Genomic DNA, 19,730 nt, shown 5'->3' on the forward strand with positions numbered 1-19,730 from the left:
GTTGTGAGAGATGTGGTTGACTGGACCGCATTGGGAAGAATGTTCCACCAGGAAGGAGTAGTGAAGGAGAATGAGCGGGAAAGGGATTTAATGCCCTTCTGACAAGCTTGACATGAACAATCATCATTTTCATTTTGGGGTGAACCATCACTTTAAAAGTCTCTGGACTGTATTGCAATATAGATTTTTTTTAAGTTAAATGCTTGAGCAAAGCAAAACGTATATTAAACTTACATACAGGTTCTGTGATGTTGAAGAAGAATCTGTACACAAGACAAGACGCTAAAAGACAACATTCAAAATTATTTGCAAACGATGACACAAAAAAGCTTTAATTTAAATAGGAGGGGCAAAAATAATCACATAAAAAACTGTACATAACTTTGAATATTGAATAACAGTTTTTAAATAAAACAACCCCCCATTAAACTAAAATAAAAAATACAGGATGGTGTACTATTTTACAAGAGTTGTGCAAAAGCATTATTAACTGATTCATTCCCCAAGCCTCGTGATTCAATGCAGATAGAGAATCAGAGCTGTGCGAGAGCACACGTACAGTGAAGCACGGCTCCCCTAAGACTCAAAGTAGTGAAAAATAACCAGAAATCCAATAATAATAAAATAGATTTATATATATATATAATTTTTAAATATATTTATATACAAAACATGCTGTACATATATGGCAGAGATTGGTTAGATCCCCTTTATCACGGACACCCAAGACTACCCAGTAACTTGTGCTTTCTCCAAGTAAAATAACTCCCTGTTGCTTTGAAAACTGCGCTTGCGCCATGAAAGTAGGGAAACCCAGAAAAAAGGTCCTGATGGGGAGAGAACAAGAGTTTGATACGCCTCCTACCAACCATGACAAGCAAAGCGTTCAATAGTTATGACAGATCTGAGCGGGCCTATAGGGTGTAAGTGTAGCGAATGAGAACAGACACTTTTCTAGTGTTTACCTGTATGTGATGTGCATGCACACATCTGTATACTTTAATGTTTGGTGGTCGAGTAAGAATGAGTGAGAAAAAGTGAGCATTCAGTGAGAACAGCCTTTTCTGGCAATATATGTAGTAGATGACACTTATCAGTCACACGAAAACACAAACATGTCTCTACACATACTGGGTAAAAAAAAAGAATGTACAATGGGTCTGACCAAATTTAACATGAAACAAAATAAAATCAATAGCAAAGACACTCAAATTCCTGAATCCTTTCTCTATAACCTCAACACTGTATTTCTAATTGTAAGGCACCATTTTCCCATGGCGGCCCCCCCTACAAACTCACTCAAAACCAGCCAACATAAAGAACCTAATAGCCTTGAATCTGAAATTACTTGAGACAGCTCATGGGAAATTTAAGCTTCTTTATAAAGACACACTGTAGCTATTCCAGACATGTCAGGCTCACACTGTTGACTGCATGGATTTGATATGTTTGTTGGTATAGAGGCAGTAAATGCCATGCTTTCCACAGCAGGCAGTCCGAGCTTCTTCTGCCCATTCAAGAACAGCAGATATGACATACGAATGACATCTAACTTTCCAGTTGTATTAAACACACACACACACACACGACGAGAATAGTCTCACTGGGTGAATCCAAAACAAGTCATCAAAACAAGCCACGCCCTCTATCTTCATTCCAGATCAGCAATCAAATAAATACGTCATCTTTGTCTTCAGAATTGGTATTCTTGTTGTTGTTCCCCTAGCATGTTTTTCCAACTAAAACGCTGGAGTTTAGAAGTCCAAGGAGCAGTAGTTCTATTAGTGGTGGGGAGGGGTGCAGTAGCAGTAGTATTTCAGTAGAGGGAGACAAACTGGAGACGCCCGCAGCAAGCACCCAACATCCAGCAATTAGCACATATTTGGTGGGGAGCAGATGTTGGCAGAGAGGAAGGTCATCTTTGATTTTGTGTAACCTATAAAGAAATAAAACCTTATCCAAGCAAAAAAAAAAACAGATCTCCCCTTGAAGGTGCATTTGATGACAAATCTGTGGTCTTCAGTTTCTGCGTTGTCCCCATTCAGCCTCAAAATCAGTGTGTTGTGGGTATAAAAGTTTTATCCCTGAAGCTCGCTGAAAACTCACTGTGATTGCGATGTTTATGAGTGAGATCATGCAGAGGAACCGTCGACGCTGAACGATTGATCGTATATGCGAGCCATGATCAGAATGCTCAGTGAGGGCGGATCTCCTGAAAGGCCAGCGGAAAAAGGTTCTGGGCTTTGATCAGCGAAAACTCTGCGCAACAGAGCACTGTGGATGTTTAGCAATGTGGACTCAACTTGCCGCCTCACAGAAAAGAAAATATATAGGGAAATGAATGGCTGCTACAGAGAAAAAGATAGTTCCCTTTTTTGGTACTGCTGGTGGGTGTATGGGTCACAGTTTTGCATACATTTTAAGACCCGACCCTCTTACCAAAACTAAAAATCCCTTTACATTGCACTGACTGGTTACTTTGAGTCAAATAGTAGCCATTCAAGCTTAAGGGGAGCTCAGTCCGACAACACCTTACCAGGTGAGAATTCTTGAGAACCGAAGATGCCTTGATCTTAAGATGGGATGAGAAGGTCAGCTTGATTCAGAACTGGGAAACTCCAGAATTGCTGGGATCAAACGTGAGCAGTGTGATCCCGGCTGTACTGCTCCAGCTGTGTGGGTTAGTCCCTGTACAGGCTCAGCGGAGGTGCTCAAGTAAAGGCAGTTCTGCTGACTCGTCCCGTGAACTGGGCGGGTCTGGAGTAAGGGGTGTGGTCTCTGAAGGTACAGCTCCTGTTGGATCCAGTGTCGGGCTGACGTCAGAGGGCAGAACAGGGAGGGGTGGATGTGAAGACTTGCAAGAGAGAAATTAAAAACATACAGTTAATTTGACCAAAAACAAACAGACGTCCCTTTTAAGGACTAGATCACTTACATAAATATTTGGACAAACCTGTGCACGTAAGCTCTGAGATGCAAAACCGTCCCCTTCCATTGCAGCAGGTCCGTTAAAACCCTTCCTTCCGGACAGACTCCATTTGCTGTACAAGGCCTCATAGGGCAGCCCGCTGCCCTGACCTAGACCCCTCTGGGATGCCCTGTGGCTGGGGTTCTCCTGCAGACTACTAGGGCAAAAGCGATCTGCAGGTGGTAGAGCCACTGAACCGCTGAAAGACAGTTGGGAGCTAGACAGGTTTTGCCCCAAAAGCCCATGGATGGACGTGGTGCGGTGTAAGGAGCTAACTAGTCCTGCATCCATCCTGCCTTCTGATTGGCTAAGCAGGGTAAGTGGGAGGGTCTGGGGATACAAAGGCCAGGAAGGTCCAACAGGGTTGTCAGTCCCTAGAGAAAGAAAACATTAGGAAGAGTGTGACGCTCAAACCTTACACAGATTATGGATTCATTAACTGTAGGTGTTCTTTCACTCACGACATTGGAGTGATAAAGCAAACAGTGTATTACCTATTGAAGGTTGTACAGTGGTTGGGTGGGGTAGAGGAAAGCTGGGAGCTGTGCTCTGGGAAAGATGAACTGCAGGGTTGTTACTGATGGACGTAGAACCACCACCACAGTCTGAGTCTTCAATGTTACCCCCACTGTTACAACCGGCACCACAACCCTTCTGAAGTCTGAAGAGAGCAACAGGTATCAATTACATTATACATAAAATGATGCTACTATTTGCCATGTTTTACAAAATATAGAAATCATGTTTGACTAGTGCTAAGATTTTTATTAACATTAAATTAAATAGATTCATTTACATTGTCACTCTAGTGGAGATCTACAATGTCAAAAATTTTTTTTATACAAATTAACATTTTGGGCAGACTTTAGTTTACTACAGTTCTACTTTAGTTTAAGCTTCAGTGTTAATGCATCACTTATAAGTAACTTATAAATAAATGGTCTGACCTGTCCCAGCTGCTGATGAACCAGGTGTAAATGTTGTGGGGGCTGATGGGTCCTCCCCAAACTGTGCGTAGCTGAGCATGAGCCCCGGCATAGGAGGTGGAAAGGGGGGATACGTAGATGGGGTATCCAATGGGCTGATCACAGGATGAGTTTATCATGTTCCTCAAGGCTTGCTTGGCATTCTGGATGCTGCCACGCTCAGGGTTTCGGTTCCTCAGGAAGACCAGCTCCTGCTGCTGCCCGGCCCAGAGCCCGCGCACACACTCTCGGTTCACCTGAAGATAGCAGCAGAGAGATCAGTTGCAGTTAGGAGTTAATCATCACAATTCCCCTTATAAAGGGATAGTTCATCAAAAAAAGAAATTTCTGTCATCATATACTCACGCCTGTGTAATTTCATACCTGTATAAATGTATTTGTTCCGATGAACACAAAAAGATATTTGGAAGAATGTTAGTAATTTTCAATTCCGGGACATCATTGAAAACAAAAGTAGGAAGAATTCAATGCTAGTCAAAGGTGCCTGAGAACTCTTTGTTTTCCTAAATTCTTTAAAATATCTCGTTTTTTGTTCTTTTGAACATTCTTTTCCTACTATGGTAGTGGATGATATCCTAGAACTGAAAATTGCATAACATTCTTCCCAATATCTTTCTGTGTTCATTGGAACAAGACATTTATACAGGTTTGTAAATGGGTGAGTAAATTATGACGGATTATTTCATTTTTGGATTAACTATCCATAAAATAGCCTATTTACATGATTTCAAACTTCTACAACAGCGGTTTCTCAAAACCCCTGGGAGACCCAAATTGGCACAGATTTTATGGCATTTTATGAAATATAGAAATGAATCAAACATTTTATGCAATCAAATGCTCACCAAGCAAAATAATTGATGTTTCAGCATTGTATAACTGAATAGGTTATTGGTTTAATTACAATTTTAAGTTTAAGATTATAAATCTTTATTTGGGAGGGTAGCAAAGCAATGGACCCAAGACAAACTGTGTCTTACAAAGAAAAGGTTTGAGAACCACTGCGCTACAGTATGTATTTCTAAAGCTACCATTAGCTACAATATAGTTCACACTTCGTGTTGATGAAACCAAGAGAAGCTGATGTGCTGCCATGTCATGCGACTGAACACGTCAGAAGCTGGTAAGATCGGCTGTAACCTGGTGTGTGTACAGAGGCTGTGGCAGCAAAGCACCTTGATAACTCTAAAGCTGAGGAAGCGTTTGTTCAGCATGATGATCTTGTATTCGTCACTGCCGTCGTCCATGACGTGGCGGAGAGCCAGCAGAGACGGCATGTTTGCCAGGATGGCGCTGCGCCACACGGGGTCACCCTCATGAGAGATGAGCATCTTCTCCTCATTAGCTGTGATGGCATCATACAGCACCACTGGGTCCTCATACTCATCAGGAGATGTGAAATGATCCTGCAGAGGACAGAGATAACAGATATCAGAGTCATAAAGATACCGAAGTGATATGTGTAACAAAACTTACACAGACAACAGTCAATACCGGTGTTTAGCAGTCAAAATACACAAATAATTGACTTGCAATGCTGCTGCAATGGTCCAATCTGAATCAATTATTGTTTGCCTGCATAATAAGGCAAGGATTTTAAGGAAAACATATTTTAGAGCATTTAATTTCATTTTACAGGATTTCTAAAATGGTTTAGCAGTACCTGGTGCAGTTTGAGGGACATTCGTACGCCTGGAGCTACTACCCGATTCAGCAGGTCCATGTCTGCAAAAACCCACTCGTCTCTGGGAGAGGTGATGCGAAAGTCGCCCTTGAACAGTGCGTGAAGGCCGTATAGAAACGGCTCCAAACTGAGAGAGACAAGAATATTACCGGAGTTCAGTATAGAAGCCAATTTCACAACAAGTGTGTTTTTATTACTGTGCTGAAACAGGAATTTGAGGTGGGCTTAAAGTCTTTAGTGTCTTATTTCTAGTCCGAGGAAGGTACTGTTTACATTAAAGGGGAAGGAGGATGATTCCATTCTAGAAAGCATTTGATTGGACAAAGTATGGATGCAATCATCAAAAACTATAATACTGATGTCATAGATTCTTTGAGTTGCTTATTCTCTTACCTTGCAGACATACTGTGGGAGGCAGTTCCCAGAGCTCGACGGCCCAAAATGCATAATCCAAAACAAAGTGTGACCAGAGGGGAATCTTTCTCGCTCTCGACCGGCTACAGGAGAAAAACACAGTGACATTTACAATTATGTTTACTGCTGCACTACAAAAAAAAAACTAAAAAGACTGAACAGGTAGAACAGAATCATACTGTTTGTCTGCGACTGTTACAGTATTTTATCCACTCCAGATACACAAGGCAGAAGGAAGAAGGGGTGATGCCAGAAGCACGGTGGTCGTAGTCTTCATCAATATTCAGGTTGAAGGTGGGGTCACTATCCACGTAGGCCGGGTTGAGACAGGGCTGTAACAATTCCTGCACTGAGTCGTTGGCCAACCACTCTTCCAGTTTGGGCGAGCGACTGACGTAGTAGATGATACTCTGTAGTGAAAAGACAATTCATATGCTGTTCTGTAGCTCAATTGGTAGAGCATGGGACTAGCCACAAGTTCACAGTCATCCGCCAAATGTTGAAATGTCATAAAACATCTCAAGTTTGCAGCTACTTGTAAGGGAATAGTTCACCCAAAAAATGGTCCCAATTGACTTACTATCAAAAATGACTACGGTCAAGTCAATGGGGACCATTTTTGGGTGAACCATTCCTTTAATGGGATACTCCACCCAAATATGAAAATTGTGTTATGAATTCAACAGAACAAAAAAAGATATTATTTCCTTCTATGGTAGTCAATGACGTCCCAGAAATGACAGTTTCTAACATTTCCCAAACAATCTTCTTTTGTGTTCAACTGAACAAATCTATACAGGTTAGGAACAACTTGAGGGTGAGTAAATGATGTCAGAATTGTAATTTTTGGGTGAAGTATCTCCTTAAGGAGAGGAATTTACCTTGACATAGTACGTGATGAGAATCTTGCGTAGGTCAAAGACTTGAAGCATGGAGGCTGCGTTGTTGTCGCTGATGCTGTAGCCCTCCAGCACGTATTTAGTTGCGGCGACCTCCCAGGCAAGCCAGCGCTGGCCAAAAGCAGCATTGAAGGACAGCATGTGTGGAAAATGACCCGGTTCACAGCAGCAACAGCCCTCATCTTCCTCGACCCCTTCAGTGATGGCCTCCACCTCCCTCTGCTGACAGTACGTTCCTGAAAACACACATTTGTTTTCAAATTTCAAAAATATTCAACCTTTGGTTGCAGAGCGTTTAATCATACAAACAATTTCAAAAATATACCTCTAAAACATGATAATGATCTCTATAGATTTTGGACTTTTGTGGAAGACTTATTTCAACAATATCATTTTTTTATTTCAACCTGTAATTCATGCTTCTTGCATCAAATGTATCGGACTGGCTTTAAAAGGTCATACAACAGAAAAAAACTTGCAGACTTACCCCTGAACTCCAGGCCTCTAAGCTGGAACGTGACAAGGCCGTTGCCGATCTCAATGATGTGTACGAGAGCATTGAGGTAGTCTGAGGCCAAGATGAAACAGTCTCCTGTGCTGTAGTTCCCCCAGCGGCCCAGTAGGAGGTCCCCGCACAGGGAGTGCTGCAGGGAGCGCGTCAGGTGTTCGTAGAAAATAGAGTTCAAGTTATTGTCATCAGCGCCTATTCAAGAGAGAGAGAAAAAGGACATGACACAATCAGACGGACTGGCAACAGTTTGCATTATGCAGACACTGTGAAGATCACATACCAGGGTTACGGTCGAGCTGTGTGGCAAGACGTGTATTAGAGTGATCCACTCGCTTAGTGCTAAAAGAAAAAACAGAAATCATTCATTTCAAATCCGTCCTCAAGTCTAAACAGGCAAAACAATGCAGCAGACATCCCTTGAAACCTTACTTGTAGTCTCTCTCCCAGAACTTCACAGGGCGGGTGTAGGAGGTGACAAAGACCGCACTGCCTAGCACAGGGTTGAGAGGAGTGGAAAACAGGGCTGAAAAGACAGCTTGCACGAACAGCATGGCCGAGTCTGAGAGCAGAACTGAGTTGAGGGAACAACTGACCTTTAAAGAGCAGGTCACATTTGAACATAACAGCCGCAAAATGTGCAAATGCTTTTGGTCTGTTTCATGTACGTGCTAAGTGAAGAAATTGCTTCTGAGTAACCACACCACGGTCTTCACAGAAACGGGTCTGGAACCGTTCACATGAACACTAGAATAGTTTGTATGACAGTAATCAGACCTAATTTGCATTATCCGAATAATCTGTCCATTGTGGTATAATGCATATTCATAGACACTCATCCCTTTCTTGCAGTGGATCTTGAATGCTTTTGTTCATGTTGAGTTTTGGAAGTAAAACCATCTAGACACAAGTTAAAAACGTGCGACGCAAACAACAGTTTCCATAAAGTCAATAGTTTGCTGCAGTGGTAAACAGCCAACCGCAAGAACTCACTAACTGTTGTCATAAGTATTACAATACTGTAATGTGAAAGGAGACCTGGGGGTGAAATCACACTTGAATACCACCAAAGGGAACAGAGGAACATTGAGTGAACTAGCTTATAGCAAAGCAATTGCTGTAGCTGTGCTATAAAAGAGTTTCCTAAGGGATATATTAAAAACCAAGTATAACTTCAGCATTTAGACCAGCTCGAGAATAAATACAAGTAAGGATACGAGGAACAGCGAATGGCTGAGCAAAGGCATGGAACGCAGAACCCCATGTGATTTGCCAAGGTGCAATGTAGGTCAACACGAAGCGAAGCTTATACAGCAGATCCCACAGCTGCTCTCAGACAAAGGAGAAATAAGAGGAACATAATTATAGCTACAAATGCAATTTAAAGGGATAGTTCACCTAATTCTGACAATATTTATTCACCCACATGTCAATCAAAACCTGTATTTAACTCCAACATTCTTCAAGATATTTGTGTTCCACAGAGGAAAGTCATACAGATTTGGAATGACATGAGGGTGAGTACATTTTGACAGGGTTTTCATTTTGGGTGAACTATCCCTTTCAATTCTAATAACATTAATACAATATAAACAGCAACATTTTTTATTAACTCTTTTTAAAGTTTTTTAAATGTATCCGAGAGATGTGGTTGTGTTCTCAAACCTTGCTGAAGAGGATGGACATGCAGTAGTAGTCGAGGAGAAAGGTCTGTGAAAAGTGAGGGTAGTCGAATTGGAAGAAGAGAGCGGTGAAGCACAGGGTGACGTACTGCTGAGACGGGACACAAAATGATGAACGAAGCAGCTTCATTCCAGCCACTGAGATGAACAGAGCACGGCCACTGAAGGAAGAGGAAAACAGCAATAAATAACTCATCCTGATCAAGCTGAGACAAGCTACAATCTATTACACAAAAATATTTTGTCATTTTCTTTGAGTTTTCAGTTAAAGCAAAGCTAAAATTAATTTAGGCACAATTAATACAGAAATAGGAGTTTATATTTATTTTCATAATCCTTCCAACTCTGCTTGGAAAAACATTACTTGAAAACTCCCTGATACATTCAGGTTTTCCATCACTGTGGAAACACTACGCACACAGGGATTTTTTCTATGAATTCTTGAGGATTTAACTGATCTGAATGTTCTTACTAGGCGCCAGGTTTATCCGGGTTTTGGCTGACAGTGTGAGCTTCAGTGGTCAGGGAGTTAAGCACTACAGCCGGGTAAATGAAATACTTCTCCACGCACTGCAGCCAGGCGTATAGCTTCTCAAACCACATCAGCTGAGCGGCATCTGAGACAGAGGTCAGTCAAACTCAGTCGGTCAATCAAGCTGTATTTAAATGCGTGTGGGTTTGCCTACTCACCTCGAACCTCAAACTGACTGTACTCTCGAGAGCGCAGCACAGGGTGGGCCAAGCAGAACCATGGCAGCTGTTTGCGGAGTTGAGGCAGGAGGTAGTGCGTGAAGAAGCCCACCACCCCAGCCAGGATGTACAGGACAAAACTGAGAGCAGGCTGAGAACCATCAAAGCAATGCTTTAGTTTTAGAAAACGACAACTTCTTATCATAAACAGTGAGAATTACACACCGGATCCTAACTGACCTGCAAAGCAATGAAGACTGTGCTGGCACTGATGGCAAAGGTGATGATGGCCATAAGAGGACACATGACCAGGTCAGAATGAAGCGTCTCTTTCTGCAGATACAGAAAACTAATATTTAAAAACCCCCAAACGAATAAAAAAATACAAACAATTGAAAAGTGCCTTACCACAGAGTTGCGCAGTTTCTCTGGAAGAGGGTCTTTAATCTCTAACGGGGGCTCTTCTGGTGTCCGGCTCTCCAGCTCTGGGAAAAACTTGGATCGAACCAGAGACCTGTCAGAGAGCAACGTTGACATGTAAGATTCAGCAACATTGCCGGAGTGTCAAGCTTAATGTAGAAGTAATAAGGGAGATGCTGACCAGAATATGGTGGGGTCGCTGCTCTGCCTGCTTAGATGATACGACAATGCAAGGAGGAGACCGCAGAACACAGAGAAGAGCACCGGCACATGTGCCTCCCCCCACGGAGCCTACACACAAAAGCAGACACATAAACGATGAGCCGTTCTAAACACAGTTTCACAGTCAGAGACAAACAACATCACACTTACATAAATGGCACCAAGGCAAAATCCATAAACCAGAGCTGCCACCAACACACTGCGAATGAGACTGTAGACTGATGACAGGGGGCTTGTGGTGGCTGAAACACACATATACACACAAAGTTGATATATTTGACTAGACATTCAACCAAAAGGTCAAGTTTTCAGTATGTCTTTTAACTAAATTTAAACTTTGGAGGACAGCAGACGCACAGGAAACAGCTGGGTAGTCGCTCTATGGGTAGAGCTATAGAAACATCAGTCACATTACATGAATGCGTAGAGGTGGCTCACCAGTTCCACCAAGAATGTGCATGTCCACCTGTTCCAGCAAACACATAAGGAAAGTGTTGACCTGAGGTAGAAGCCCGAACAGGAAGATGATTGGAAAACAGAGGGTGAACACTGTGGAGCAAAATGACAAACATTCAGATAATTAATTAACATTAACAACTTCATTATATTATAAATCATTAAGCATTTACAACAACACAGGGTTTGAGAGCGTGAATGCACCTGTAAGAATGTCTCTAGCGTAGAGCAGGAAGTGGGCAGAAAGGATGGTGACCCCATACAGGGTGAAAGGCTGCAGACTGTCCCAGTGACCCACCAGGTCAAACAGCCAGATCAACACACAACACAAGCAGAAATACACTGGTCTGCTATACACGATGATCCAGTTGTGGCCCTGTAGCACAGATCATAAACTTTCAGATCGACTGGGTTTTGACTAAATAAGCTAAGTGATGGCTGACACATCTGAAATACTCACATGCATTGGAGAGGCTGCATCAGGCTGCACACTCTATAAAATACAAATATATAAGGAACATTACATTCTATTACTAATCAGTTGAACTGGTTTAATTTTTTCATGTTTATTCTCACACTGACCTTCAGCAAAGAGTATTGACAGCTGGCAATGACCAGACAGAACTGGAAGACCCAGATGTCCCTAAAGAAGCCCTGGAGAAGCAGCAGGAAGCCAAGGAATGCCACTAAGCTGGCCAACACCACGGCAAACACGTTCTCCCCCACACGCCGATTCCTTCAGCAGTCACACGGGTTACAGTAGAAAACATTCCACAATGAATTTAATCAGTCTCATAACCTGCCATGTGACATTCTATACATTCACGGGAGCATGAAGGCATCTCACCTGTCTAGTAAGGCTAGCAACGCTAACCTATCATAGCGAACCCGAAGCCACTTCCCCGGCAGCACCCAAAATCTGTAATACTGTTTAGGTTTGGCCTTCTCCTCGATCATCAGGGTGTTCTCTTGGGATTCATGTGGGGACTCGTGATCTAGGTCAAACTGCAAAAAGAGCAGATGTTAACAAAAACTGGTAAAAGAGGGTTTATTAACAAAGAATAAAAGTAGAGCTTCATCTCTCGGACCTGCATGCCTTGGAGGACCACCGGTCTGGGCTGAAGAATGGACTGCACCGGCGCTACCTCCTGGACATCAGTGGAGGTGAAGCTGGACGACTGTGACTGTCGCTCACGCTCCCTAAGCCAATAAGAAAGTCAGAGGGGTAAAAAAGAGCCAGAGACTGCCTGACACTATCATTTTCTGATTTAGGAATTTTATATTCTGGTTAATAGAAATTGACAATTTATTATTCTTAAAAGAATACTGCACTACACTATATTCCTACAAATCCCTAGAGATGTTTCCTAATGCAATTTAATTCTCATTCAAGTGCTTTTAATAGCCAACAAGCACAACCGACTGCAAAATATACAAGTCATAAAACTTGTAAAAATTGAGGCCATGACTTTACTTCTCATGTCTGTAAAACTTTCTTCTCGTTCACAAAACGGGTTTCCATAAATTTTTTTAAATGTTACCCAGAATAGAACCTCAATATACTGACAATATTACTCAATAGTCACAGGTATCAGTTTTAAAACTTACTGCACTGGGTCCTCATATCCTCCACCAGAAGGTCCAAAAGTATAAGATCTCTTTACTCCTGAAAGATACCATTTCAATTGGTCAAACCCAACTAAACTTTAAACGGACAGTGCACCCAAAATGTATAATTCTGTCATCATTTACTCACGTTCGAATTTTGATGAACACAGAGAAAGATATTTAAAAGAATGCTTGTAACCAAACAGTTCTTGGCCACCATTGACTGCCATAGTAGGACAAATGACAACGGTAGCCCAATGTGCCCAAAACCATTTGCTTTCCTGCATTGTTTAAAATATCTTCTTTTGTGTTCAACAGAACCGAAAAATGTACAAATAAATTTTTTCAACTACGCTAGTCAATGATGCCAGAACTCTTTGGTTACAAGCATTCTTTCAAATATCTTACTCCGTGTTCATCAGAACAAAGAAACCTAATCAGATTTGGAACAACTTTGGCGTGAGTAAATTGTTTTCATTTTTGGTGAACTGTTTCTTTAAGAACAAGTAAGAGTAGCAAGCATGTAAGATAGTATAGATTGTTGACGCTTTACCACTTTCGTCATAAAAGTAATGCACAGCTCCCTCTGAAGTGTCATCAAAGGTGGAGGCCTCATGAACGCCGCTGCGGGGCAGAAGTAGCAGAGAGGATGCGGCAAAGTGCAGGGCGGAGGGGAGCGTTCGTGTTCGGGAGTGAGAAGACGTGCGGACTCTCTGAAGGTCCTGAAGACTAGGCGGTGACCCCATGGCAGAAGGGGGCGGGGTGGGGTTACTACCGGCATTATGTCGCCTCCGAATGGCCTGTGTCCTCTTTACGCTGCTCACAGAGTCACGTTTGCTGCCCTCCTCTGGGGCTGGATGAGCGATAGGAACAAAAACAGTTTAAGACAAAAGGACTCCGAAAAATGATAGAACTGACACCAGCATAAAATATACATATAAAATTTAGGATTTGGCAAAAGGACAGAAAAAGTCACCAGAAACCAAACATTGTAATCTTTTTTTAAAACGTCATAGGTTACCAATTATTTTGAGATGTATTCTATTCAGTTCTTTGCTTGAGCAAATCTCTTGACCTAAAGTAGTTAAATTGTGACTAATCTGTGTTTTTACCTCCTCCAACTGCCCCCTCTTCCAGAAGATCTCCTGCTCTCCAGCCTGTCTGATTCCCAGCCCATGAGCCACCAAGAGAATCGAGCCTGTCCAGTCTGTGGTGGACCCTGGAGAAGACGTCCGAGTGTACCGTCCGAGCCTCCAGGTCAGATTTGGAGATGGTGAGCAGACGTGGGACAAGAGTTGAGGAAGGCGGTAAAGGTAGCAGTGTAGAAGCAAGGGTCCCTGTGTTGTTGGAACCTCCACCAGCCCCATCCATGCTGAGTACTCTGGCATGAGTCTTGGCACTGGCTGTGCTGGCTGAGCGCTGAGCACTGCGAGAATGGGAGGGACCTAAAATATCAGGCCCCTCCCCCTCCACAGGGCTAGGTAGCTGAGGGACTGGGCCAGGTTGAGAAGCCATGCCAGCATTGTCCAGATCAGGGGAGTAGCAGGAGGTAGAGGAGCTTGAATCATCATCTTCATCCTCGTCTTCATCGTCAGAGCTGAAGCGCCGTTGGGACCCCAGGCTAGAGCCGGCACTCATGTCACTACCATCGTCTTCATCTGTGGAGTCCTCGAACAAGCTCTCACTGTAGGTTTTGGCTCCCAGCCTACTGCGTACGGGGATGTAATCTCTGTGTTGGCTACGGCTGTTGTGCCGGCGATAGGAACCACAGTCGAAACTGCTACTGGCAGCAGTGCCTCGTTTGCGGGGAGCTTTCCTGCGGCCAGGACGGTGCCCCACACTGCCCCCTGCACGTAACAGCTTCAGATCTTTAGGACGCACCACCTGCTGCTGTGCTTGCAGCGATGGTGGCTCTGCTAGGAGGTAGGATGGGGCAGAGACAGGCAAAGCGGGCTCTGAGCAGACTAAGCCCAGCCCCAACCCTGAAGGTACAGAACTGGCTTGACGCGGCGGAGGAAGAGGGGGTATGGGGATGCCACCATCAAGATCGCAGGTCTCGGAAGGTCCGCTGCTAGATGGTGACGAGTCATGCAAGGTGGAGTGTGCAATGTCCGTAAGTAAATGGGGAAGGTCTTCTCCTTCCACCAGAGTTCTGTCCAGGACCTGCCGAGAAGAGAGCTCTTTGGAGGGAGAGCGCAGCAACACGCTGTCTGAAAGGTCGTCTGTGTCACTCCCCCCTTGCAGCACATCACTTGGCTGCTGAAGAGGACCTTTACCCTGAGGCAAATCTCCGGAAGGAGCATTGGACACATGTTGATGCACCTGGCCCATCGAGGGGCTCTCAAGCTGGGTTGAGTCTGTTTTCTCGCTTCGATAGCTGCTTACCGTACTTAAAGTCTCTCTGTCTGTGGCTGCTCCACCTCCACTAAAGCAGCTATCGGTGGAGCCGCCAGCCAGGGCCATCCCGGTGCGACTGCCTGGATGCTCAGCAACCGCAGCGAAAGGGACAGGGTCAAGGCCCAAACCTAGCAAGTTCTCACTTAGTTCCTCACTCAAGCTACTCTTGATGAGGGGGCTTAGAGGAGCATCTCCCAGACTCTCAGACTCAGCTGAGGGTCCGAGGGGAGAGTAGCCATCAAGCCGGTCTCCAGCAGGGCTCTGCTGCTCATCTCCATTCTCCACTTGCTCTTTCTCATCTCCATCTTCTTGGCTTGAGGGGGAGGGTGGGATGGAGGGGCAGTTTGTTGGGTAAAGGCTAGCAAAACCTGCTGACATAACATCACCAACTCCAATAAGTCCTTTGTAATCCCCTGCCAGACAGGCTGGCACCACACCTGCAAAGACAGAAAGACCTTCACTTACAATTAATGTACAATGGGATTTCTTTATGTGGTATAACTAAGTCGAAACAACACTTAAACAGAAATCCATTGGTTTTTATTTTGCTATCAGTCCATTCAGCTATTAATCCATTCTTATACTTCCATGTTCAATTTGGGGGAACCGTCAACTCGCACCAACCTTTACTAGACTATAGATTTAGATAAATAATATAGAGCTTAAAAGTGTAATGATTTTTTTTAAATACAGCCCAGCTGTGACCTCCAGGAATGTTACGTGATGGTAAATGTGAATACCACGACTACCACTTATTTAAACAGAAAAGGTTTTTAATATTTGAAGTCCCAGTATAGAACTACACTGCCCACTGCACAAAGGTTGCGGTTCCCATGGAAACATTAATGTTATCAGCTAGAAAATAAATTTAACACAGATAAACTGTGCAGGTTGCCCTGACACTTCTTGACATCACGTTCCGGAAGATGACTTCTGTGAAAATTTTTATGGCTAAATTTTTTAATTTTAAATAAAAAATGTTATTCCCTGGGGAAATATGTCCAGAATTAAGGCAGCTGAAAAAGTGTTCTTACTAGTTTTGTGGCGAAGGACGTCTCTATGTGCAGAGGTCACTATGACATTATTACTGCACTGCTCTTGCATGAGCTCTTTAATATCTGGAATTTTAAAAATGACTAGAGAAAATCAGAAAAGCATTTAGGAAGAAAAGGCAAGCAGCATTCTAGTTCATGTCAATTCAAACTACCAGGATTTGATTACAAAAAGCACACAATGACAAAACAAAGTACCCTTTAAGCATCCAGGGTCTTCCATCTGTGGTAAAAATTCCTGTGCAACGGAAAAGAGAGGAAAACGAATAAGAGGAAATTCCAAGAGAATAATGGCTGAAGACACGTGATGCTTGTTGTGCTCAATATCCTTACCGACACCTGGTTCAATCCAAACAGAGAGTGCTGGGAACTGCAGCGCACAGGAGGGGTGGAGTTCACCTTTCGGAACACCGTCATTTCCACGCCGACACCGCTGTCCCTGTGGGCATAGGCATGCAGACATGAGCTAAAAACTGACTACGGTGGCATGACTGCTCAACACCGACAACAGCTGTTCACAATCACAAACCCCAAAAGGCCGTCTGTCTCAGTCAGACAAGCAGCTCTTTGCAAACCAGACTTGAGCCATAGAAATAAGTACCAACAGAAGTGGCAATGCCTATAGAAATGTTCCTGTACCTGTGCTGGCTTCCGTCGTGCGCTCCTGAGCCTTCTTCCCCTTCTTCAACTCTCTGGGGGTCTGTGGTGAACGAGGCCTGCCTCTTCTCCACAATCTCACCCAAATCAAACATGGCATGAAGTCGGAAGTTCACTGCTTTTATGGCTGTGAAGAAGGCTGCTATCACAGCACAATACACACCAGCAACTACTAAACTGGGAGGGAGGGCCTGAGAAAAAACGTTGTGAGAATCACTTTAGTGTAGTTCAAGACTTCATTTCATTTATAAGGCTAACTGAACACAGGGAGACCACAATGGACTTTTGCAATAATGCACTTGCCAAGATCTACCAGATTATAAGAGCATCTTAAATAATATATATGAAGAGTCGTTTATTTTGAGTTTTGTTTGAACATACAGATATATGATGATAATAACAAATCTGTTTTAGTTAACTCACCAGATAACAAAACAAGCATCACTTAAAAGAACAGTTTACTCAAAAAGGAAAAATCTGTCATCCTTTACTCACGTTGTTCAAAATCTTTATCAATTTCTTTGTTGTTTTAAAGAAGGAAAAGCAAACAGTTCTGGGGCACTTTTGACTACCATTGTAATTTTTCATATTTGGTAGTCAAACTGTTTGGTTACAACATTCTTCCAAATATCTTCCTCAGCGTTCATCAGAAAAAAGAAATTGATGAAGATTTGGAACAACTCCAGGATAAGTAAATTAACTTCTTTCAAATTGTTGTTCTGACGTGTGTTGTTATCTTTGTTCCGCTTCATTGAAACAAATTATTTAAAATGCAACTTGACGCTGCAACTTGACCAGACATGACAAAGTTTTAAAAATCTTTCCAAAGTGGAAAACTGGAGATCAGTAGGAACATTACTCAACATTGGTAACAAGCAAAAACTGCACATTAGCCACTTTTGAAAATATATTTTCCAGGAACATGCTGCACATGAAATGTTCATAGACTGATGACAGTATACTGAATTTAAAGACTTACCATATACAGAAGAAATGGGAAGGCCAAGAGGAATATCCAGAGGTAGAGGTGAAAGCAGTTTGAGAAGGTACTCTGATGAGGATCCACGTACCATCCTCCTGTCAAAGAGGCCCACACTCCCTGCCGCAATATCTGAAGAGCCTGAGAGCCCATCTTGTCGTTTCTCAATGAGACCACCCTGGCCTGTGAGTTTCTGAACTTCCCTTGGCAAAGTTTCTAGAGCGGTTCTTCCATTGGAACCATCAGGATGGACTTTCTTGGACTTGTAATGAAAGGTTGACCAAAAACTAGCAGTGAGCGAGATAATCCACAAAGACTTCAGGTCTGAGTTCCTTCAATATCAACTGATCACTCGCATGTTTCTCGGGCAGACCCCTGCTTGTAGTGTGGTTCATTGAGAGTTTTTGGCACAATTGCGATCCAAAGGCTATATGAAAACAATCATCCTGAGGAATCATCAAAACTGCCTGGTTTAGTTTCTTTACAACTTTCCAGCACCTTAAACAAACACAATTCCATAGATAAACAAGCTGTTCTGATGACATACTTAAAACCAACAGGATATTCTGAATACGGTCATTATTGACATATCTGTGGCTTGTCAATGCTTCTGATGCACGAGATGTTTTTATTATTAAACTGCACAAAATCAGATGACTTCTGACATTTTTTTAGGGCCTATAATCTACCTTTAGAGATGTCAACAGATATGCATCAGATTTTCGCAATACTATAAACCATGCAGAAAAAAATGGTGTTTATGCTTCTTTGTGATTCTTAATGCAAAAAATAGAGTTCTGAGAATTATTTTTCACATCAAGGTTTCTAGTTTTTCTTAACTATTCAGTAAACCTTCTCTGAACAACAGATATGCAAATATGAACACATTTGATTCCTAACATGAGATTAAACGATTGGAGTGTCAGACCAAGATTGACGATTCATATATTAACTGGAGACTTATTTATAGCCATATCTTCCATGCCTAGGAATCAAAGGATAATCTCACTTTCTCCTGTTTGGCAGTAACTCATTTTACATCTGAAGGAGAAAAAACGGACACCTTCAGCAAGCAACAGATGTATTTTAAAAGCAAAGACTCAGTCGATTTGGCTTTGGAGCAATCTTCCTATTAACTTAAGCTAATGTTAGCACATATGTGTTAGCTAGCCTTGAGCAGCTCTGACATTGTGTTCAATTTAAATCACCACGGCCAAAAAAGCAAACGTACAGCGAACTGTCCAACTGCACATCAATGAAAATGTTACTGGGGTGTCCGTATTTTCAGACCAGTAACGTTAAACAAACCGCGTAGTTAAACAGCAACATCGCTCACACCGAGATACAAGTTACTTGGATGTCTTATAGACAACTATGATTTTTCAGCCTTCATCAACCTGCCAAGAAGCAAACCAAACAGAAACGACGTAAATGTTAAACCTAATCGTGTTTTAACAGTTACACGACTTAATTTTAACGAACATTTATCGGGGCTCTCTATCACCAATCATTCTCTAGCCACAGTTAGCATGCTACAAACAGCGATGAGATCTCTCTGACTTTGGCTTGAACATTCTGTGGCGAAAATCTCCTGTGTTCACGTACAGTTACCCTCATTCGACCCTAAATATCTGATCTCGATGAGCTTGCGTATATTCCTGTACAGAAACGGGAGCAGGCAACCGCAGAAGAGCGAAACTGAATGCGAGTTAGCACGGGCTAACGATAGCACCGAGCGTTTCCTTCTTACAACGAGAATAAGAACACAAAAACACACACAAAACGCAAAGTGTATTTATGTGGTCACCACAGCAGCCATTTCCCTCTTAAGTCCGGGTCCGCTGTGTGATAACTCCACCGATAAAAGTTCAGGAATAGGAGCTCGCTAAGTTCCAGTGTCGAATCGGCTCATTCACACAGGTAGCAAACAATAGATATATGTAACTAGATGCCCCTTTCGAGCGCTCCAGGCACCTAGACGTGTCCGCCATCTTGGAAAGGTCCACTGATTGAAGAGAATGCCCCACTAAACACTGGGTGTGAAAACCACGGGGTTAATTTCCCGACAAACGGCATAACATTTCGTTGTTGTCATGTATTATTGTAGC

At 42.9% G+C, this 19,730-nt stretch overlaps 1 protein-coding gene across 1 annotated transcript; it reads right to left on the reverse strand.

Moving 5' to 3' along the window:
- Window positions 1-295: 295 nt before the first annotated feature.
- Window positions 296-19,528, reverse strand: LOC306911118 (pecanex-like protein 3). The gene is given in 34 exon segments (XM_079486194.1): window positions 296-2,854; window positions 2,954-3,342; window positions 3,463-3,629; window positions 3,916-4,190; window positions 5,130-5,360; window positions 5,618-5,765; window positions 6,032-6,135; window positions 6,232-6,462; window positions 6,934-7,187; window positions 7,439-7,654; window positions 7,743-7,801; window positions 7,892-8,021; window positions 8,677-8,785; window positions 9,125-9,302; window positions 9,614-9,758; window positions 9,832-9,982; window positions 10,072-10,164; window positions 10,240-10,345; window positions 10,433-10,542; window positions 10,624-10,715; window positions 10,912-11,022; window positions 11,134-11,305; window positions 11,390-11,422; window positions 11,512-11,665; window positions 11,777-11,952; window positions 11,955-12,129; window positions 12,538-12,595; window positions 13,091-13,390; window positions 13,650-15,371; window positions 15,969-16,052; window positions 16,185-16,224; window positions 16,320-16,425; window positions 16,626-16,834; window positions 17,623-19,528. Coding segments are annotated over 34 exon segments (6,837 nt in total). The 5' UTR covers window positions 17,776-19,528; the 3' UTR covers window positions 296-2,698.
- Between the last annotated feature and the right edge of the window lie 202 nt (window positions 19,529-19,730).

Source organism: Barbatula barbatula, assembly GCF_947034865.1.
Source record: "Barbatula barbatula genome assembly, chromosome: 22".
Lineage (NCBI taxonomy): Eukaryota > Metazoa > Chordata > Actinopteri > Cypriniformes > Nemacheilidae > Barbatula > Barbatula barbatula.